This window comes from Theropithecus gelada, chromosome 2 (assembly GCF_003255815.1).
Source record: "Theropithecus gelada isolate Dixy chromosome 2, Tgel_1.0, whole genome shotgun sequence".
Lineage (NCBI taxonomy): Eukaryota > Metazoa > Chordata > Mammalia > Primates > Cercopithecidae > Theropithecus > Theropithecus gelada.
This window is the reverse complement of record NC_037669.1, coordinates 192,322,089-192,346,139: the sequence shown is the minus strand read 5'-3', so window position 1 is coordinate 192,346,139 and position 24,051 is coordinate 192,322,089. Positions and strand designations below refer to the sequence as shown.

At 35.2% G+C, this 24,051-nt stretch overlaps 1 protein-coding gene across 4 annotated transcripts in view; it reads right to left on the bottom strand.

The window, feature by feature from the left end:
* The window catches only part of DLG1 (discs large MAGUK scaffold protein 1), a 280,132-nt gene that overhangs the window by 170,609 nt on the left and 85,472 nt on the right, over positions 1–24,051 (bottom strand). For all 4 annotated transcript variants that reach the window (XM_025376048.1, XM_025376049.1, XM_025376050.1 and 1 more), the window contains exon 5: positions 256–420. In XM_025376048.1, coding sequence (XP_025231833.1) covers positions 256–420 — 165 coding nt within the window. The remainder of the gene's footprint in view (positions 1–255; positions 421–24,051) is intronic.

Below are 24,051 nucleotides of genomic sequence, written 5' to 3'. Positions count from 1 at the left end.
TAGTTATTTCCTTCATGGGAATTTTTAGACTTAAAGATAGCATCATTGAATAACATTCATTTATAAAATATATATTTAAAAATGTTTTCAGTTTTCCTGAGTAGTAATGAGCACCCTGAAGTTCTCCATAACTATGATACTACAATGGGGGGTGGGGAGAACCTACGTGAAAGAAAACTTCCCTCCGAGCATGAGCTGTATGTCTGACAAAAGTAGTATGTAATTCATAACGGTAAGAAATAGATACTATCCTACCTTTATTGGTGAAATATGAGAATGAGAAACAAATCCATGGACATTCTCAATCTCTGATAAGTTCTTCTCTGAGACGTGAACCAGCTCGGGACCCACCACTTCATTTGTGATTTGTGGGGAAATGTGCTCTTGAGGAGGTGTGTCTTCATCCTGATACCTGTACTTCTGTAAAGTAAAGAAAATAAATATGAAAAAGCCCTGATAAGCAAAGTGAGTTTAATTCAAATCATGGTTTTCATAACTAGCCAAATACTCAACATTTAGCAATATAAAAAGTATATTTATGGTTTAATACATCAGATCTGAGAAATAGGATTTTATTTTAGAAATAATGCCAATAATTTAATAAAATTATTTAATTTAAACATTAAAAATGACTCAAAGCTAGGTGATAGAGAAGCCTGAATATTGGACTGCTCACTTCTTACCCAATGTTAGCTGAATCATGTATCTCTAAGATACAATTATTTAAATAAAGTCAACGTGAAAAGCCCAAGTTATGCACCTTAGTCTGGTTTTCTTACTCCGTTAACTTGTATACAAAATTTTTTAAAGTCAGCCATTTTAATTTCTACCTGAAAATTAGTTCAGCAGACAATAGCGTTTTTTATTTTAACTCTAATCTCTCTCTCTCTCTCACATACACACACCTCTATGCAATCTTTTTCTAAAAAATTACTATAATTTAAAAAAAGCTTCCTCACACCAAGCTGAGAAGGCCAATGGCATAAATAAAGCCACACTGAAAAAAAAATTATCTTTCCCATCACCCTGAAATAAACCTACTCATAAAGAAAAGACACAAAACAAGGCACAATAAAAAAAAATTTCAACAAGAAACCAAGGCTTATTAAGTTGCTCTTATCAATGATTTAAATAAAAATAGCAAACATAAAGTGATATTTTTTAAAAAAGGCATACAAGTGGGTCAGTACCCAGTAATCCTACTACTGGGAACAAAACCAATCAATCAATCAATAAATGAATAAATAAATAAATCATTCTATCAAAAAGACACATGCGTGTTCACTGCAGTGCTATTCACAATAGTAAAGAAATGGAAACAACCTAGCCGGGCGAGGTGGCGGGCGCCTGTAGTCCCAGCTACTCGGGAGGCTGAGGCAGGAGAATGGCGTAAACCCGGGAGTCAGAGCTTGCAGTGAGCTGAGATCCAGCCACTGCACTCCAGCCTGGGCGACAGAGTGAGACTCCGTCTCAAAACAACAACAACAACAACAAAAAACCAAAACAAACAAACAAAAAAGAAATGGAAACAACCAAGATGACCACCAGTGGTGGAATGGATAAAGAAAATGTGGTATATATACACCACAGAATACTATGCAGTCATAAAAAAGAATTAAATCATGTCCTCTGTGGCAACATGGATACAACTGGAGGTCATTATCCTAAGTGAACTAACACAGGAACAGAAAACAAAATATTATGATGTTCCCACTTGTAAGTGGGAGCTAAACATTGAATACACACGGGCACACAGAGGGGAACAATAAACACTGGGGACTGCTTGAGTGGGGAGGTGGAAGGGGGTGTGGGGTGGATGGCTACCTATCGGGTACTATGCTCACTACCTTGGTGACAGGATCATTCCTATGCCAAGCCTCAGTGACACACAATTTACCCAAGTAACAAACCTGCATATGTACCCCCTGAACTTAAAAGTAGAAAAAAAATGGGTCAGTAAACTTAGAGGAAAAAATGCTCAACTTCTTTAGTGAGAAGAAACAAACAAACAAACAAACAAAAAACCCAGCATCAGCTGAGAGACAGTATTAAGCAGTATTAAGGAGGAATACCAGTTATGTGTTGTATAGATGGGAGGAAAACTGTACGTTTGTAAATACATACCAAAAAAAAAAAAAAAGAATCGTAACTATGGGCTTGAATGCTGAAAGTTACTATACAACCTCCAGTATCACTTTTTAAACAACATCCTTCTGTAAAATGGTACAATCACATGGAAAACAGCAATCTGGTTTATATCAACATTACCTTATTCAACATGATACAAGAATAGTTTTTTCACAGGTGTTTTCAAAACCAATAAAAAAAGGTTCTCTAACTTTATCCTGTAAGCAAGGCTGCAGTTAACATAAACACAGAAAACCTAACACAGTTTACATACTCAGTGGAGTGGAAGCACAAGTTAAGTACTCTCAGGAGTAGATATAAGGAAGGAAATTTGGTGCCATCTTTTGAAACTCTACAGGTACTCAACAACTTAGGATATACTTTAGAAGAGATACACGGATAAGGATATTCACTACAGTTTGGAATTTTAAAAAACTGACAATAAACTGCCTTTCAATCAACTAACAAAATGTCTAAAGAAATGAGACACACCCATCGTAGGAAATTCTACATAGAAGTTAAATTGATCAAAAATTTACATCTTCTAATAGGACAAAGCAAAAACATAGATAACTGAATGAGGAAAGGATCTTTCAAAGCTATAGATACTTATATACATATGATATCTATTTTCTACATAAAACTATATATGTACGTAAATATACTTAAAATTTTATATAAATGCATTGTTTAAACATTTTAAAGCAACAGTGTATGTATGTATCATTATATATGTGTATGTGTGTATCCATGTCTATGAATGTACGTATGTAATTTGGAGGGACGTGAAAGGAATTAAAATTTTAAAAAGCCTCATTCTGAAAAGGAAAGAAATAATTTTAAAATTATGTCTTTTAAGTAGCTTTTAATCTATAAGTTCCCTCTTGATCCTTTTTTATTTTCTATAATTACGGAAAAACTCAAGGCATTTGACCTAGAGAGGTTCCAGTAAAATGACTGCAACATCATGGGGTTCTTCAGTGTAGTCCTTTTGCTTCCTTATTTCCTGTAAACTGGCAGCTGGACACAACAAATTGATTAGTCTCACGTTCCGTCCTTTTGGTGAGACTACAGGTGGTGGTGGGTTATTTTATCAGAAAGCATATGCTTGTCTCTCGTTTTGTAAAGTTAGCAGCTCTTGATATTCAATGCCTAAACTAATTCATTCACTGGGATTTGCAAAAATTGTGACAAACTAATTCGCTATTTATTTTTCACCAATGCAATGGAATACATGTATAAAGAGATACTTCACCTACGATGTGGTTATCCGTTGGTATGGTTCACACAGATGAAACAGGAAAAATACCTTTACCTACTAGTTTCCAAGAGAGATTTGAAAAATTGGCTCCCTGTCATCTCCTAAGGTGATCAATTAGTTTCTATATAGCATTCAATGCAATCTCTGTCAAAATTCCATCAGGCACTTTTCCCCCACAGAAACTGACAAGCTGATCCTAATATCCACATGGAATTGCGAGGAATGCAGAATAGCCAAAATAATCTTGAAAATGAACAACAAAGTACAGGGCTCACACCTGATTTTGAAACTTACGACAAAGCTACATTAATCAAGACTACGGTACTGGAATAAATATAGATATATAGATCAATGGAATTGAAGAGTCCAGAAATAGATCCTTACATTTACAGTAAATTGATTTTGGACATGTGTGCCAACGGAGAAACAATCTTTTTTTTTTTTTTTTTTTTTTTTTTAAACAAATGATATTGGGACAACTGGATGCAAAACCATGAAATTAGACCCTTTCCTTACACTACGTACAAAAATTAACACAAAATTAACTAAAATTAAATATGAGCTACAGTTAGAAAACCGTAAGTGTAAATCTTTGTGACCTCAGGATTAGGAAATGGTATCTTAGATATGACACCCAAACCATCAGCAACCAAAGAAAAAACATAAATTGGACTCATCAAAAAAACAAAAACAAAAACAAAAACTGTTGTTCATCAAAAGCCACTATCAAGAAAGTGAAAAGACAACCCAAAGCGGCCAGGTGCGGTGGCTCACACCTGTAATCCCAGCCCTTCGGGGGGCTGAGGTGGGCAGATCACGAGGTCAGGAGTTCGAGACTAGCCTGGCCAATATAGTCAAACCCCGTCTCTACTTAAAATAAAAAATTAGCCAGGTGTGGTGGAGGGCGCCTGTAGTCCCAACTACTCAGGAGGCTGAGGCAGGAGAATCGTTTGAAGCCGGGAGGCAGAGGTTGCAGTGAGTCAAGACCGGGCCACTGTACTCCAGTCTGGGTGACACAGCAAGACTCAGACTCAAAAAAAAAAAAAAAAAAAGAAAGAAAGAAAGACAACCCAAAGCATGAGGAGAAAAACACTACAAATAATATATTTGATAAGGGTCTAGTGTCCAGAAGACAACTTACAGCTCAACAACAAGTCAATTTAAAAATGGGCAAAAGATTTAAACATTTTCCCAAAGAAGATATACGAATAGCCAATAAGCACATGGAAGGATGTTTAACATCATTAGTCATTACATAAATGCAAATCAAATCCATAATGAGATACTACTTCACATCCAACATGAGGACCATAATAAAAAAAAGACCGACAGGTGTTGTCAAGAATGTGGAAAAATGGGAACTCTCGTACATTACTGATGGGAATGTAAAACGGCACATTCCCTCTGGAAAACAGCTTGACGGTTCCTCAAAAAGTTACATGAAGTATCTTAAGACCCAGCAATTTCACTCAAGAGGGAGAAATGGTATCAACTGCTAATGGATATGGAATTTCTTTCTGGGATGATGAAAACCTTCTGAAATTAGTTAGTGGTGGTAGGTGCACAACCCTGCACACATAACTGTATACTTTAAAAGAGTAAATTTTACAGTATATGAGTATCTTTGAATTATTATAAAAATTATCACAATAAACTGATGGATTACACATATCTGATGATAAAATCTACTGAAAAAATCTTCTCTGAACCTGAAATTGACATATCTCTAGCCAATGGGAATCTCTTATTAAAGTTTCTGAGTTCCCTTATACTTGTACCTTTAAGAAAACTGTTTTTATAAAACAGTTACCAAATCTAAAGTCTATTCTCTATTACAGGTTGAGCGTCCCTAATCCAAAAGTCCAAAATCCGAAATGCTCCAATTTTCAAAACTTTTTGAGCACCAACATATCACAAGTGAAAAATTCCACATCTGACCTCATGTGATGGGTCGCAGTCACAACACTGTTTCATGCACAAAAATAGTGTATATGAAGTCCTGCAGGCTACGTGTATAATGTGTACATGAAACAAATTTCATGTTTAGATCTGGGTCCCATCCCCAACATATCTCATTATGTATATACAAATATCTCCAAATCTGAAAAATTCCAAAATCCAAAACACTTCTGGTCCCAAGCACTTTGGATAAAGGATGCTTAACCTGTAATTATTCAAAAAAGAGAAACCTTGGGTTCATTACAATTATTAATTGAGAAAGCACTTCCAAGTAGCTTTCAAGGCCATCATTACATTACACAGCAATATTCATCTCTATTTCTTGTTATCTAAAGGTTTATCTCAACCTATTTCCAATTTTTCGCAACACTGAAAACTTCATATAAAACCAGTTTGCCAATAAAGTAGAATGTAGAAAACTAATGCCTCTCTAAGGATGGTCCAAGTCTAACTTACCTAACACTTAGACTAAAAAGAATTACAAAGTGGTGACGAGGAGGGTTAGGGATGAAGGAGGAAACGTATTTTTAAATGATTATAGTAAGAACATTCTAAACACATTTTCCCATCTTTGTTTACGTTTTTCAGGCCACTATCTTTGACATAAAACTTTACGCTGCCCTTAATCTTGGTTAACATTATCAGCAATATTATTTACTTACTCACTACTATGACTTACGCATAGGAATGTGACTAAATTACTACTTCACTGCTGTTAGATAATTTCCAGATATCTTTCTTTAGAAACAATTTTCTGATTATGGAAATGATGCAGATTCTTGAATCTATTAGAAAATCCAAAATAACTAAAATTAAGGCCAAAAACTAAGTATTTAATAAAATATTTAGTACAAGGTTCTTAATACCAAACATTTGAACAAATATAATTATTATTAGTGTGCACATATCTCCCTATCTACCCTTCAAATACTTATTATTTCAGTAGTAAATTTAAAAGAAATATTTGGTACCACATATTGTTCCATGCATGCCAATACACTTCATTTTAGGAAAAACAGTAACACATTAACATAAAAGGAGCGGTGAGGCTTAATGTGAAATTCCTGAAACAGATGAGGATTAACATGTGTTGAGGAATGGAGGCCAGTATTACCCTGTTACCAAAACCACAAAGGACACAGCAAAATAATAAAACTACAGGCCAATACCACTAATGAACATAGACAGAAAAATCTAAAGAAAATACTAGCAAATCGAATCCAACAGCACCATCAAAACTATAATAGCCCATGATCCTGTGGGATTTATCCTGGGGAGGCAAGGATAGTTCAACATACACAAATCAATAAATGTGATACATTACATAAACAGAAATAAGGTCAAAAGCCTTATGTCAATAGACTCATCTCAATAGACTCAGAAAAAAACATTCAATAAAACTCAGCCTCCTTTCATAATAAAAAGTCCACAACAAACTAGGCTTTGAAGAAACGTATCTCAACGTAAAAAAGACCATATATAACACACCCACAGTCAACATTATAATTAGTGGGGAAAAGTTAAAAGCATTCCCTCTAAGAACTGGAACGATACCGGGATAGCCCCTCTCAGCACTCTTACGCAACGCAATACCGGAAGACTTGCCACAGCAATTAGGCAAGAGCAAAAAATAAAAGGCACCCACATTAGAAAAGAGGAAGAAGTCAAATTATACCCGTTTGCTGATAACATGATCTTATATCTAAAAAACTCTAAAGACTCCACAAAAAAAACTCTGAGTTGGTAAATGAATTCAGGAAAAGTTTCAGGATACAAAATCAATGTACAGAAATCAGTAGTGTTCCTATCCACAAATAATGATCTGGCCAAAGACCCAATCAAGAAGGCAATCCCATTTACGGTAACTACAAAATCAAATAAAATAATAAAATACCTAGGAATACATTCAACCAAGGAGGCAAAAGATCTCTACAAGGAAAACTACAAAACAATGATGAAATACATGGCAGATGACACAAACAAATGGAAAAACACCCCATGCTCATGGATCAGAAGAATGAATAAAGTTAAAATGACCACACTGTCCAAAGCAATCTAGAGGTTCAATGTAATCCCCAGTAAAATACCAATATCATTTTTCACAGAAGTAGAAAAAAAATCCTAAAGTTCATATGAAACCAAAAAAGAGCCCAAATAGGCAAAACACTTCAGTGAAATTACTCAGACACAGAAAGACAAATACCGCATGCTCTCACTTGTAAGCGGGAGCTCAATAATGTGTACACATGGACGCAGAGTGTGGAATGATGGACAACGCAGACTTGCAGGGGTGGAGGGGTGGAGAGGTGGATGACAGGAGGCAGTCTGGTGGGTACCATGTGCACTGCTTTAGTGATGGATGCTCTGGGGGCCCTGATTTCACCACAATGCAGTTTATTAATGTAGCAAAACTGGACTTGTACCCCATGATTATATATAAATAAACCAAATGCATGGAAACCATAATAAATGTAAGATGAGCAGAATTACAAAACGAGTGATAACGATAAATGTAAATGTATTATATCTGCACTTCACGTCTATCAAGGAAACACTGATTGCTGCCTTCCTGAAGAAGACAAAACCTTCCAAATTTCTCAACCAGATTATAGAACCTGAAAACACAAGAGACTCTCACTTTGAATATGAATTCAAATGTTTTGGAAGGAAAAAGAGCAAACTGAATCCAACACTATGATGTGAAATGTATCCCAACAATAAGGACGGCTCAATTTTAAGACAGTCATGTATTCATGTATTTTAACATATGAAAAGATCAAAGAACAAAATTCGCAGGATCATCTCAATAAATGCTCTAAGAACCACCACCTAAGAATCTCAAAATTTTAAACCCAATCCTGATTTTAGGAGAAGAAAAACTCTTAGCAATACAGAAATACAAATAAACTTTCAAAGCATCTACCAGCAATCATATTTGATGGTGAAACAGAAGCATTCTTAAAGTGGCAATCGAGGCAGTATCATCTTACTCAACACTTCTCTAGTTTCTAACCAATATGCTAAAAACAAAACAAAACAAAAACAAGAAGCGTAATTGCCTAAAACTGCAAACCAGAAATTGTAAAAGAATTGTAAGGAGATGTGAGCATTACTTCTGAAGAAATGTTCACAACTTTAGCCAGTTTTTCAAAGGGATTTGGGAAATTACTTTAAATAAGTCTGGGGGGTAGGGAGGAATGCTGTCCCTGTCAGAGAATGATCCAGTCTAACCACTGTTAGACTTGTCGTAAAAGTGACAGTGAAGCGGAAGGGAAAATGTGTATTTTGTGTATAGAAATGTTAATTTTAGGCCTGGGACAGTGGCTCACGCCTGTAATCCCAACACTTTGGAAGGCTGACACAAGAGGATCACTTGAGCCCAGGAGTTCAGGACCATTTTTGAGACTCTGCCTCTACAAAAAATTTTAAAAATTAGCTGGACGTGGTGACGTGTGCTTGTAGTTTCAGCTACTGGGGAGGCCGAGGTAGAAGAATTGCTTGAGCCTGGGAGGTTGAGGCTGCATGCCATGTGCAGTGAGCCACACCACTGCCCTCCAGCCTAGGCAACAGAGTAAGGCCCTGTCTCAAAATAAAATAAGATAAAATTTGTAACATCTCCATCTTGTAAAATACTTAGAAAACTTTGTCACAGTCTGTGTCATGAACTTTCAAAAACAATTCCAAAATCGAAAGATTACAGTATCTCCATTCGAAGACTAGGTTTTCTCAAAGTCAGAACCAGGATATTTTAAATTCTAAAACTTATCTAACTAGCAAATACTGTATTCCACAAATCCAGTACACATCATCAATTACAAGATGCCCCAGTAATTATATTTGGCCCCCTAAAAAGAAAAAAGAAAAAAAACACTGCCAAATAAATTGTGAAGTACATCAATTGCAAATAATTCCAAATTTGAGACAGGTTAAAAGTAGAGAAAAGTATATTTTAGGATCAATAAAATACATTAAAGCCACAGACATTTACTACATTTCTTCTCCAAAATCCTTACTTTCACTTTTGCAATCTTTAACAATAAAAAAAATTATCCTTTCAAGAGCAAAACTATACTCTTGGTTTCAAGGTTAAAGTAAATGGCCTCTGTCAGGGAAAAAGAGCAGTCATTAAATTGTATTGCTCAGGTAGGCAAGAGCCACAGCAAGCAGTAAAAGTGTACAAACTGCCAACACTGTAATTAAAATAGGGCTGGTGGGTGCCCAAACCATACAGATACTTTTAGGGTAAGGAAGACAACGAAATCTATCATCTGCAAAGAGTCATACTGGGTTAGGAATGAATCTCTCTGTGGCAGAAGGCCCCGGTGTAGGTGCTTGTCTTTAACTTACTTAAGAGAGTACAAAGAACACCTTGCTCACAGGTAGCTCAAGAGCCAAGAGCTTTTCTATTCTCCAGCTAAAGATTATAATCCTATTCCCACGGCTCAGTCTGCTCCCATGTATAGGAAAAACCATGTGAATCAATGTGATTTCCACATTACACTGACTTCATTTTTCTACTTATACATTTCAAATGAGCTAACCACAATACAGAAATGCATAGGAAACATTACTGTTTTTGTTCTTGACCCAACGGTTTAATATGAAGCTACAGGAATAGAAACAGAAGAATCCTATAATAATTGATGTTAGATTGCTTGTTTTCTGGGAGCTGGAATGAGTATTTTAGGTACAATTAAACTATTGCCTGTGGTTAAACAAGTTCTCCCAACTACAATCGGCTCTCCATATCTGTGAGTTCCATATCTACAGATTCAAACAACTGCAGATGGAAAACATTTGGGGGGAAAAATACAACAAAAATAATACAACTAAAGAACAATACAGTGTAACAACTATTTATGTAGCATTTACGTAGAATTAGGTATTAAAAGTAATTTAGAGATGATTTAAAATACAGGAGGATGTGCACAGGTTATAAGCAAATACTATGTCTTTTATGTATCAAGGACTTGGGCATCAGCAGCCACTGATTTTGGCATCCATGGGCAGCAGGCGGTATTATCCTGGACCCAATCCCCTGTGGATACAGGGAGATGACTATTCATTCACTTGCCTGGAATAAAAAAGTATTAAAAACCCCTGAAACCACTGACAGCAATTGCCAAAAGGTTAAGGGCCAAGAAGAAAAGAATTACTAATTCAAGCTTTTTAAGGAAGGAAATGTCATATACCAAGATAAGATTTCCACATACCAAACCATCTTGAACATGCCAAAATATAAAAAATAAAAATGTGTTCAACCTTCATATGATAAAGCTATACATGTGAAAAATGGTATACCCTACCAATATTGGGACTTACTCCTTCCCCCAGAAATCAAGCCTGGATTAGGGAAAGGGTGGGGGAGGAGGGGGGAAGCAAAATACAATACAAACAAAATTGTGTCGTTACGATTTTATAGGAATATATAAATTTCCAAAACTGGCCATGACGGAATGAAATAAAGCCTTGAAACAATAATCATGAGAAAGGACAACATTCTAAAAAAATAATTTCTCAGAAAGGACAAAAAAAACTAGAAACCAATCTCACTTATGAATGTAAATGCAAAGTTCCAAAACAAAACATTAGCAAAAGAGCTCAGAACATCCAAATATTATAACCCGAGTAGAATACATTCCAAACATGTCAGAATAGGTAAATATCAAAAAAGCGTTTCATGTAACTGACCTCATTAACAAGTCAAAAGGAAAAAAAATTAATGAATACCAAATACTCAACAAACAAAAACATCCATTATGATTAAAAACAAGCACTGCCAGCTCTTGGAGTAAAACAGCAACAACCGGACAGTTTCCTACTACAAATCAAACTGAAACTGACACTACAATGAATGGTGAAGTGTGAGAACACGACTTCCCAAACACAGTGGCTTAAAACAACCAAAATTTGTATAGTTCTGTAGCTGAGAAGTCCAAAATGTGTTTCACTGGGTGTCAGAGGCTCTAAAGGAGAATCTCTTTTCCTGCCTTTTCCAGTGTCCGGGGACTGTCTATATAGATTGCTGGGCAGGGGGCCCACTTCCCATCTTCAAAGCCAACAACGTCAGGCCAAGTCCTTCTCATGCTGTCAACTCCTGGATTCTGTTTTCCAATTCCTTCTTCCAAGGAAACTTTGGGCCCACCCAAATAATTTAGGATAATCTCCCTATCTTAAAATCAGTTTATTAAAAATCTTATTTCCACTTGTGGCCTTAATTTCCTTTTGCCATGTATTCACATGCTCAAGGGGCTATCTATAGGGCACAGACATCTTTGCGGGGGCAGACGGTGGGCAGGGAGAGCATTATTCTGACTATTAGTATGCTACTGAAAAGTAAACAGAGAAATCTATGATGTAAAGGGTCAAATGATTTCTAAGGATTCTTTTAAGATGGCATTTAAAAAAATCAGTATATACTCTTGATTTTAAAAATAACTCTTAATTATATAAGATATTTTCTTTTTCTTTTGAGACAGGATCTCACTCTGTCACCCAGGCTGGAGTGCAGTGGCGTAATCTCGGCTCACTGCAACCTCCCCTTCCCAGGTTCAAGCAATTCTCCAGCCTTAGCCTCCCAAGTAGCTGGGACCACAGGCACGAGCCACCACGCCCAGCTAATTTTTGTATTTTTTGGAGACAGGGTTTCACCACATTGCCCGGGCTGGTCTCGAATTCTTGAGCTCAAAGCAATCCACCTGCCTCAGCCTCCCAAAGTGGTGGGATTACACGCACGAGCCTTGATTTATGGTATCCTTCTATTCACCCAAAAAGTCAATGATTAATCTGACTAATGGGGAAACACATCATTCGCATTAAAGTCGGAAATAAGCATATCATTATAACTACTGCTAACACTTTTCAGGAGATGTAAGAAAAAAAACTATGAGATAAAAAAAAATTAGAAGGAAAAGAATAAAATTACCATCAACCTGATGGTAAATCTAGAAAATCCAAGGGAAATGTAATAAATAAATAAATAAAAATAAAGAACAATATACCAACAATAAATAAAAGATTTCAGTTAGGTATCCAGGCAGAAAATGAATATATAGATATCGATTGCCTTCATTTAACTAAGTATGCTGGAAATTTTGTTGGACTACTTTCAAATATGACCTGCTACCTATTTTTGTAAAGGAAGTTTTTGTGGAACACAGCCACACTCATTCACACTTCATGTATGACTTGTGGCTGCTTTCTAGCTGCCTCTGTAATACGGTGGTGGAGCTGGGAAGTAGACGGCCCACAGAGCCTAAAGTATTTACTATCTAGTCCTTTATAGCAAAGATGGCTGGTCTCTGATTTAAACTAATAATAATCAATTAGATGATACAAGGAAATAGAAGGCCATATCTGAAATAGAAACAAAAAAAGATAAAATGCCCAGGAATAAAACTGAAGTATCCAAATGTCCAACTTTACCAAATGAAAAGAAGACAGGCCATGTTCTTGGCAGAAAGAATCAAGTCAAAAGATATCATCTCCTTCCTAAGTTTATCTATACTTTTATCTTTAACATAATCCCAATCAAAAGGCCAACAGAAAATTAATTCATTTACTCAAATATTTATGCAGAAATTAGAAAAGGTAACTAAAGTTACTTTAAAAAACCAGGAAGAAAAAGAGAAAGTCTACAGATAAGGAATAAGTGTGCACAATCTTCAACAAATTTTAAAATCTATTATAAAACCTTGCTTAATACATGATGTTACTGGTACAAGAACAGAAAGATCAGTGAAACAAAGATGAAAATCGGTATATTAATAGAACTTTGGTACTATTTTTAATAAAGTTTATATCTTCAACCAGTATCATTGGTTAAAAGATTATTCAATAAATAGCAAGGGGGAAAATGGGTAGTACAACAAAAAATATCCCAAAGATTTTTTTAAATGAGACTATAACACAAGATTCTTCTAGAGAAATTCTTTTACAACAAAGACCTATATAGCTGTAACATAATACTGAGAAGCCATTAAAAAAAGACTGATAAATTTGGCTAGACGTCAAAACGTTAAAAACTAGGAAAAAAAAATATTTGTAACTTAAATCCAAAGGACTAATTTCACAAACACATTTAAAGACTACTAGTCCCTAAGAAAAAGATGTAAAACCCTCCAGCCCTCTCTCTAATGCATGGAACAAGAATAAGCAAACAATTTAGAGAAAAAAAATCAAGTAATTCTTACATATACAAAAATAGTTTATCTACTACTCCCAAGAGGATAAATGTAAATTAAAGCTACACTGATATACTACTTCTCACATTATCAGATTGTCAAATATCTAAGTTTGATAACATACTATATACTGATGAGGACATGGGAAAAACAGGAACTTTCATACGAATCTGTGGAGTGTACAATGGTACTACCTCTATAAAAGGACAATTTCGCAACTTCTATCAAAATTATGAATATATATAACCTCTGACCTGATAATTCTACTTTTAGAAATTTATCCTATAGAAATATTGCCATGTTTACAATCGATGTGTTTGTATTGTTTGTAAAACAAATAATTAAAAACATCCATCACTATATCTAGCAACAATGAACTTGTCAAATAAATCATTCTTATTCAAATAAGAGAATACCATAAGCCATAAAATGATGAGAAAGGTCTTCAGGTATGGAAACAGAAAAAGCTCCAGAATATAATGTTAAATGGTAAAAACAAGTCCAGAATAGTGTAGCCTCTACTCCTGTGTGTGTGGCGGGGTGCGGGTAGTCGGGGGGATGGTAAGAGGAGGAGAAAATACACATATTTACTTATACATGGAGAAAGTAGGATGCACAGGAAACCGATAGCTTTAGCTGCTTGAGGAGAGGAGATTTACACCTGGGGAAAGAGGCGAGAGGCAGACCTTTTCATCTTCATATAGCTTTTAAATTTTAAGCCATGTGAATGTATTATTCATTCACAAAATTACCTTTAAAATGAAAAAAATCTTAATGAGTTAGTAAAACAATCATTACAGGAGATACTGGTACACAGCTAGAAAATCCAAGCAAATCCACTAAAAAAATTAATAAAAGTAATTTAGTATGTTAACTGATTTTAATTAATAATTAGTAAGAATCAGATTTCTCATATTTAAAAGGCAAACATATGACTTGGGCCACCACTAAATGATGTTGAGAATCTGAGCATGAATCTTACTTCATGCAAAGGGAGTGATATACTTTGTAAATAAAGGCAGAGTGAAAGCGTATGAATGCAAAAAAAAGGTATATAAACTGTAAGCATAAGAAAGCTGAAGTGCCTATATTAACATATGATAAAACAGACTTCAAGACAGAGTTATCTAAAGAAAAAGAGATTTCAAAAAGCTAAAAAGTTAATTCACCAGGAAGTTATAAGAACCATAAATGTGTGTACTTAATAACAGGGCCTTAAAATACACAAGTAAAACCAACGGAAATTAAAGGGAGAAATAGACAATTCTACAATTTTAGTAAGAGATTTAAGCTCCTTGATTAGCAACTGATAGGACTATACAAATATAAGACAGACAAACTGAACAAACTATCAACTGTCTTGACCTAATTAATATTTATGATAAACAACACTTAACAACTGAAGAAAATACATCACCTTCTGTGAATGTGGTACATTTGCCAATACAGACCATATGATAGGCCACAAAACAAGTCACAAATTTAAAAGGATTGAAATCACAAACAATCCATTCTCTAACCACAATGGAATTAACTGAAAAACAACAAGATATCCAGTAAAATTCCTAATATTTGAATATTAAACACATACTTCTAAAAATCTCATGATTCAAAGAACTCCAGAAGGGAATTAGAAACAATTCAGAATGGAGGAATAATGAAGCTAAACAGGACTAGGTAGTAAAGAATTTAACCTTGTTTTTAAATCCCTCCAAACCCTTGGAATGTCCTGGCTGAATTTTCCTGGTTGGAATACTCAGTGCTTATTGTCACACATTGTTGCCAGGAGGGTTAACATCATCCATGACTCCAGAGAGGACAACTGGAAACTCCTCATTCGGAAATTTTCTGGACTCTGTCCCTTGTATCTCTCCCATGGCTTTTAATTTTAATACAGATTTTAATCTGTATCCTTTCAAGTGATAAACCATAACCGTGAGTATAATAGCTTTCAGTGAGTTCTGTGAGTTCTTCTAGGAAATTACTGAACCTGAGGGTTCTGAACTACTAACAAACTTTACAAGTACTTAAAAGGAAATCTGTAGCTTTAACTGCTTATATTAAAAATGAAAGTTTAAAATCACTGACCTAAGGATACACCTTGAGAAGCTACAAAAAAAAAAAAAAAAAAAAAAAAAAAAGTAAACCTGAGGGGAAGAGAAGGAAGGAAATAATAAAAGGCAGAAATCAATGAAACAGAAAACAAAGAATTGAGTATATTAACAAAGCCAAATAATCATAAAAATAGATAAACCCTATTCCAGACAGATCAAGGAAATAGAGAATATAATTACCAATAATAAAAAATGCAAGAGAGGTTATTGCTAAAAAAAAAACCCTATAGATCTTATAAAGATAATAAAAAATAATTATAAAAAACTTTAGGCAAACTAATCCAATAGGTTACATGAAATCAAGAAATTCCCCAAAAAACACATCTTACCACACACCACATTCTGACACAATATAAAACAGTAAATCTGAGTGGCCTCCCAAATTTATATATATAGGTCTTTATAAGAAATATAAAGATACTTATTTAATATATATTAAAGAAATTCAATCTGTTACCAAAACTCTTCCCACTGAGAAAACTCCAGGCCCAAATACACTAAATTCTACCAAGCATTTAAGAAAGAAGCAATATCAATTTTACACAATTCTTTCAATAAATAGAGTGAACATCTCCCAACTATGAGATCAGCATAACCTTAATACCAAAACCTGACAAATACATTACAAAAAAAGAAAATGACACAAATATCCTTTATGAACATAAATGCAAGAATCCTGTTTAAAATATAGCAAATTGAATATGAAAAGGATGCTGTAAAGGATAATACATCATGACCAAATATGATTTCAAGAAGGCAAGGTTAGTTTAACATCCAAAAAATAAATAAATGTAATTCTCTATATTTAACAGAACGAAGGAGAAAAATTATATGATTATTTCAACAGACATATAAAATATCTGATCCAATTGAATACCAATTCATAAAACTCTCAGCAAACTAAAAATCCAGAGGAACAATCTCAATCTGATAAAGGGCATTTATGAAAACCTTACAGCTAACAGATGTACAAAGAGGAGCTGGTACCATTTCTACTGAAACTATTCCAAAAAAACTGAAGAGGCTGAACTCCTCTCCAACTCATTCTATGAGGCCAGCATCATCCTATACCAAAACCTGGCAGAGAGACGACAAAAAAAAGAAAGCTTCAGGCCAATACCCTTGATGAACATTGACGCAAAAATCCTCAACAAAATACTTAAAAACTGAATCCTGCAGCACATTAAAAAGCTAATCCACCACAATCAAGCAGGCTTCATCCGGGGATGCAAGGCTGGTTCAACATACACCAATCAATAAATGTAATTCATCACATAAACAGAACTAAATAAATGCAAAAGAAACCCACAATGAGATACCATCTCACACCTGTCAGAATGGTTATTAAAAAGTCAAAAAACAGACGCTGGTGAGGTTATGGAGAAAAGGGAACACTTATACACTGTTGTTGGGAGTATAAATGGGTTCAACCATTGTAAAAAGTAGTATGGTGATTCCTCAAAGAGCTAAAAGCAGAACTACCATTTGACCCAGCAATCTCATTACTGGTTATATACCTAGAGGAATATAAATCATTCCACCACAAAGACACATGTGCACAAACTTTCACTGCAGCACTACTCACAATAGCAAAGACATGGACATCAATGACAGACTGGCTAAAAAAAAATGTGGTACATATACACCATGGGATACTGTGCAGCCATGAAAAAGAACGAGATCATGTCTTTTGCGAGAACATGGATGGTGCTAGAGGCTATTATCCTTAGCAAACTAACACAGGAACAGGAAACCAAATACTGAATGTTCTCACTTTTAAATGGGAACTAAATGATGAGAACCAATGAACACAAGAGAACGATAGACACTGGGGTCTACTAGATGGTGGAGAGTAGGAGGAGGGAGAGGAGCAGAAAAGGTAACTACTGGGTACTGGGCTTAATACTTGGGTGATGTAATAATCTGTTCACCTATGTAACAAAGCTTCACATGTACCCCGAACCTGAAAGTTTTAAAAAACAAACAAAAAACCCTACCGCTAATGTACGCAATGGTGATATGTTGAACTTTAAGACGGAGGAAAGGATGCTTACTTGCCTCACTTGTTTTCAACATTATGCTGGAGGCCCTAACTGTGGCTAGAAGGCAGGCAAAATAAAGAAAAAGTGTAACAGCCAGTAAAGATTAAGTAAAACTGTCTCTATTTGCAAATGACATGACTGTTCACACTGAAAACCCCAAGGAATATACAAGACTACTAAAACAACAGTTGACTTTAGTAAGATTGCAGGATACAAGTTAATCAATCGAATTATGTTTTTTACACCAATAGTGAATAATTGGAAGCCAAAACTTTGTAAAAGTTCCATTTGCACCAACTCCAAAAAAGATAAAATACTTAAGAATTAATTTAACAAAGGATGTACAAGATGTCTTCACTGCAAATTATAGAACATCGCTCAAAGAAATTAAGATCTAAACAGACATCATATATTTGTGGTTTGGAAGACTCAATATTATTAGGAAGTTCATTTTCTTCAAATAATCTATAGATTCAATGCAATCCCAATAATAATTCCAGCACAATTTTTGTAGAAGATAATAAAGTGATTCTAAAATGCTGAAATGCAAACAACCTAGAAGAGCTGAACCAAATTTTAAGAAGAACGAAGTTGGAAGACATGCAACCTACATTACCTGATGTCAAGGCAGTTTGGTATCGGTCAAATGAAGAACACACATATCAATGAAACAGAATAAAGAGTTCAGAAATAAATTCACACACATATGGTGTGAATGGCTGATTTTTGACAAAGTGCGTAACTAATTCAAGGAACGATGAAAAAGTTTTTCAACACAGTGCTAGAGCAACTGGATATCTACGTAGAAAAAAATTAACATCAACCTTTATCTCACAACAGACACAAAATTTAATCTAAAATGAATCACAGACTTAAAAGTAAAACCTAAAACTATAAAACTTCTAGAATAAAATACAAGAAAATCTGTCTGCAAATTAGGAGTAGGAAAAGATTTACTATACAAAACACAAAAAGCACAATGACAAAGTGGGCTTTATTAAAACTTCTGCTCTTTGAAAGTCATCATTAAGAGAAGTAAAAGGCAAGCTACAGAATGAAATAACATATGTGCAATAAAAGTATCTGATAAAGGACTCATATCTGAATATAGAAAGATCTTTTACAATTCAACAATAATATAAACAATCCAGTTCTTTTAAATAGGGAACAAATTTAAACAAAACTTAACGCATTAGCTTTCTAGAGCTGCTGCAGCAAAGTATGACAAACTGAGAGGCTTAAACAACAAAAGCTTATTGTCTCAGTCCTGGGGGCTCGAAGTCTGAGACCAAGGTATAAGCAGAATTGGTTTCTTCTAAGGGCTGTGAGGATCAGTCTGTTCCATGCCTCTCTTCCTAACTTCTAGCAGCTGGCAGTCTTCGGCATTCCTTGGCTTACAGATGCATCACTCTGATCTCTGCCTTCATCTTCACATAGTATACTCGCCGTGTCATGTCTCTTTGACCAAATTCCTCCTTTGTATAAGGACACCAGTTATACTGGAATAGCCCACCCCAATAACCTCATTTTAATCTGACTATCTCTGTAAAGACCTTATCTCCAAATAAGGTCATATTCTGAGATATTAGAGGCTAGGACTCCAACATATCTTTTTTGTGGGAGACACAATTCAATCCAAAACACTTCACAAAAGAAGATTTCATGTAAAGCATGAAACGATACTCAACATCACAAGTCATCAAAAAAACGCAAATAAAGCCACAATACCCACTAAACCACTGCATATCCACTAAAATGGCTAAATTTGGGGAGAAAGAGGAGACAAAGACAAGCACTGGTGAAAATGTGGAGTGACTGGGACTCTCATCCACTGCCCAAAGGTGAAAATAACCATTCTTATACCTAGGATATGAAAACAACCTCAAGACAAATATCAAAGAGAAATAAAAATAGATGTCCAAACAAAAACTTGCACATGAAGATCCCTAACACCTTCATTCAAAATAGCCAAAAGCTGTTAACAATCTAAATGTTCATTAACAGAAAGGAATAAACAAAGTGGTTTATATCCAGACACTGGAATACACCTCTTCAATAAGAAGAAAATTGCTGACACAAACAACAACCTCAATGAATCTCAAAAGCATTATTCTGAGTTTTTTTTTTTTTAAAGACACTACAGAGTCTTACTGTATGAATCCATTTATATAAAATTTTTGAAAATATAAAATAATTTATGGTGAGAAAGGCAGATTAGTGGTACCTGGTGGAGAGTGGAGAGTTGAATGAATACAAAGGAGCGCAAACAATCTTTTTTGAAAATATTCTGTATCTCACCTATGGAAGTGGTTTCACAGGGGTTTGCAGCTGTCAAAACTAATCAAACTGTACGCTTTACACACACAGCCTAACAAATGTAAATTATACTTCAGTAAAAATGATTAAATAAAATAGTACATATCTGTAAATCTGTTAGAAAAGATCCCATTTCCAAGAGCAGCAACAACAAAAATGAGAACCTGAATTAAATGTAAAGGGCCAATCTCTACGAAGAAAACTTCAAAATGCTACTGAAGTGAATAAAGCGACACTACTTAGTTATTCTTGGATAAAGTCTCGTTATTTTAAGTTTGAATTTTCCAAGAAAACAATCTATAATAATGTTTTTGCAATCAAAATATCAATACAGTTTTATTTGGGTGAGTCAGAGTATGTGGCAGGGTACTAGTAATTATACTCTGAAAAAACTAGCATATGAGAAGTTAAGAAAATTCTGAATTAAGTCATGAGAGGAACTGGCTCTATCCAGTTCTCTCACAGAGAAGCACCAGAAGGTCTCAATAATTAAGTTTGATAGCAGCACAAACGAAAAGAAACAAAGCGTTGAACAGAACACAGAGCCCACGATACAACCAAATAAATATGCAAATGTAATAGCTATGATAAGAATAATACTTTAAATCAGTAGGGGAATGATGGATTATTGAATAAATAGCATTTGGTAAATGGCCATTTGGGGAAAAATATCAGGATTCTTATGGCGTAACTTAAAAAAATTACCTATTAGATCACAGACCTAAATATAAAGAACTGACCCTAACACTTAACAAAACATGAATAAACTTGTTCCTACCGCTGGAATAGTGAAGTCTAAGTAAGAAATGATATTCAGGGCCGGGCGCAGTGGCTCACGCCTGTAATCCCAGCACTTTGGGAGGCCAAGGCGGGCGGATCACGAGGTCAGGAGATTGAGACCATCCTGGCTAACACGGTAAAACCCCATCTCTACTAAAACCACAAAAGTTAGCCAGGCGTGGCAGCGGCGCCTGTAGTCCCAGCTACTTGGGAGGCTGAGACAGGAGAATGGCATGAACCTGGGAGGCGGAGCTTGCAGTGAGCTGAGATTGCACCACTGCACTCCAGCCTGGGCGACAGAGTGAGATGCCATCTCAAAAAAAAAAAAAAAAAAAAAAAGATATCCAGAAACAAAAAAGACGAATTTAAAGTTTGAATACAAAAAATTTAACTTTTGTAACACCAATTTAAAAAGAAAATGCCAACCAGTTTTGGGGGGGAGGGTAGGAGGAGGGAGAGCGCAAGTACGTTACAAAAGGGCCAGTTTTGAAATTTATAATAAAGTCTTATCAATCCGTTTTTAAAAAATGAAAAAAGAAAAATGAGCAAGACACACAGACTGGCAGTTCATTGTATAAAGAATTATGAATACTCAATAAACAATGAAAAGATGTTCATCCTCCCACTCATGAAGAAATGCACATTGAAACAATGATCCATCACTTTTATCTGGGCAGATCCACAAAACCACAAATGCCCAATACCTAGTTTTGATGAAGGTGTGGGAAAACAGAAACTCTAATACAGGTAAAAACATAAATGAAAATAACTTTTTGCCAGCAATTTAACACTATCAAAATATTAAATACATATAACCTTTCACTAAGGAATTTTATTTTTTTGATAGCAGCAAAACTTGTTATTTACAAATGATATTACTATTTGTATACAAAATATAAAACTATGTACCTATAAACCAACAATTAAAACTGGTATTATTCTAAAGCTTTAGTAATTAAGATAATGTGTATTGATTTGCACAGGGTTAGCCAGACTGATGAGTGGAACATAAGTAAGAGTTCAGAAACAGACTCAAATGTGGGGATTAAGGACATTATGTATCATGGGGAAAATGGAAAGAATTTGTCAATAAATGGGACTGGGACAACTGGGTATCCATTAGAAAAAAATGAGTATCATACCAAAACAAAAATTGTATCCTATATCATACCAAAACAAAAATTTCAGATTTGAGATCTCAATGTGAAAAGATCTAAAGATAAAACTTTTAGAAGATAATACTACACAGGAGATTATGACTTCTGGCTATGTAAGGACAGTCAAAACAAGAAAAGAAATGTGTAAACCTAAACAGAAAACACTGGTTATTTGACATTAAAATTACCAACTGATTCTATTCATCAGAAGATAACATAATGGTCAGTTAACAGAGTTACGAAAGAAAAAAGAAAAGAAAAATTAAAAATGAACATATCCTAATGTACTGAACCAAAAAGCCACAAGCCATAAAATCTCTAAGAACTGGCGGGGCACGGTGGCTCACGCCTGTAATCCTAGCACTTTGGGAGGCCGAGGCAGGTGGATCACGAGGTCAGGAGATCGAGACCATCCTGGCTAACATGGTGAAACCCCATCTCTATCAAAAAACACAAAAAATTAGCCGAGCGTGGTGGCGGCGCCTGTAGTCCCAGCTACTCGGGAGGCTGAGGCAGGAGAATGGCGTGAACCCGGGAGGCGGAGCTTGCAGTGAGCCGAGATGGCGCCACTGCACTCCAGCCTGGGCGACAGAGCGAGACTCTGTCTCAAAAACAAAAAACAAAAAACAAAACCCTCTAACAACTATATTCAGCATTACCCAGTGGTTCACAAATACATAAAATCAACAATTTATTGTTTAGGAATTTTTTTAAAAAGGCAAGAAATACCAAATATAGAATTCAGAATTATTATTGAGTTGGGAAGGAATGGCAAAGAATCTGAGGAGAGCAAACAGGGGACTTCTAAGGGAATAGGTATTATTCTTTTATTATTTTTAATGTTATGTAGCAATTCTTTACACCTACATATATTTTATACTTATTAGTTTGTATCTACTCAATATTTAATAAAAGCAAATTTTAAATACCATGCAAATGACCAAGAAACCATAATTTGTCAAACTTTTGTATACCACCAGGGTTCACCGAGCCCAATTCTAGTTTGTATGGGGTGAGGGGAGTGGCAATTAAAAGCATTTCTAAATATTTTAATGATTGCTTTTCCAATATTGTTACTCTTTCTTAAGATCTTTCATATAACAAAGAGAAAATTTACTTTTTTACATATGAATAAAGTTCATTCTATCTGGAAATAAATCATCACTATTCCATCATCCTTCAGATACCAACTTGGTAAGTTTCTCCTTTTTTTTCTTAAGCTTTCACTGAACACAGTTCGGAATTCAAAAATTTTAGCTTTTTGCCTGTGTTGAAAGATTCTCAAGATTAGGTCTCTCCTTGTCTTTCCTTAAGCTTCTGCTGAACACAGTTAAGAACTCAAAAATTTTAACTTTTGGCCTGTGTTGAAAGATTCCCAAGATTACTCCCAGATTCAATGATTTGCTCGTAGGACTTATGAGAGAGAGTCATATTCACAGACATGATTTATTACGATGAAAAGCTACAAGGCAAAAATCGGCAAAGAAAAAAGGCACGTGGGGCAAAGCCTGGGGGAAACCGGGAGCCACTTACCAGAATCTTCTCCCAGTGGAGTCACATAAGATTTCCTGAATTCATCCAGCAACAAGTTGTGACAATACATGTGAAATGCCGTCTACCAAGAAAGGACTATTAGAGACTCAGGACCCAGGGTTTTCACTGTGGGCTGGTCACATAGGCACCCAGCACATGACAAAATTCCAGACGCCCAAGAGGAAGTATTCAGCATAAATAATATTTTGTATAGTTTAGGCACAGTAAGCAACTTGATCAGCTAGTAATAGGAATCCTCCCAAAATCGCAGTTTAGGTTAACTTTTTTTCTGCACACCACCATTAATGGCAAAGAGAAGAAAACTGACAAGGAGAGACATTTTACAACTATTAGCTGATGAAAATATGAATGAAAATAAAGATAGCAACACTGTAGATTAATGGCAATGGTGAATTTGTAGAAGTAAAATCGGAGACAAGTCTTCACATGACAAAATTCTAAATGAATTTTCTCAAATTCAAGAATAGATGAGTGAACAACTCAGGTTTAAAGGAAATGTGGGATTTTCATCCACTTAGTCATTAAACAGGACTTAATCACGCAATTTTTTGTGACAAG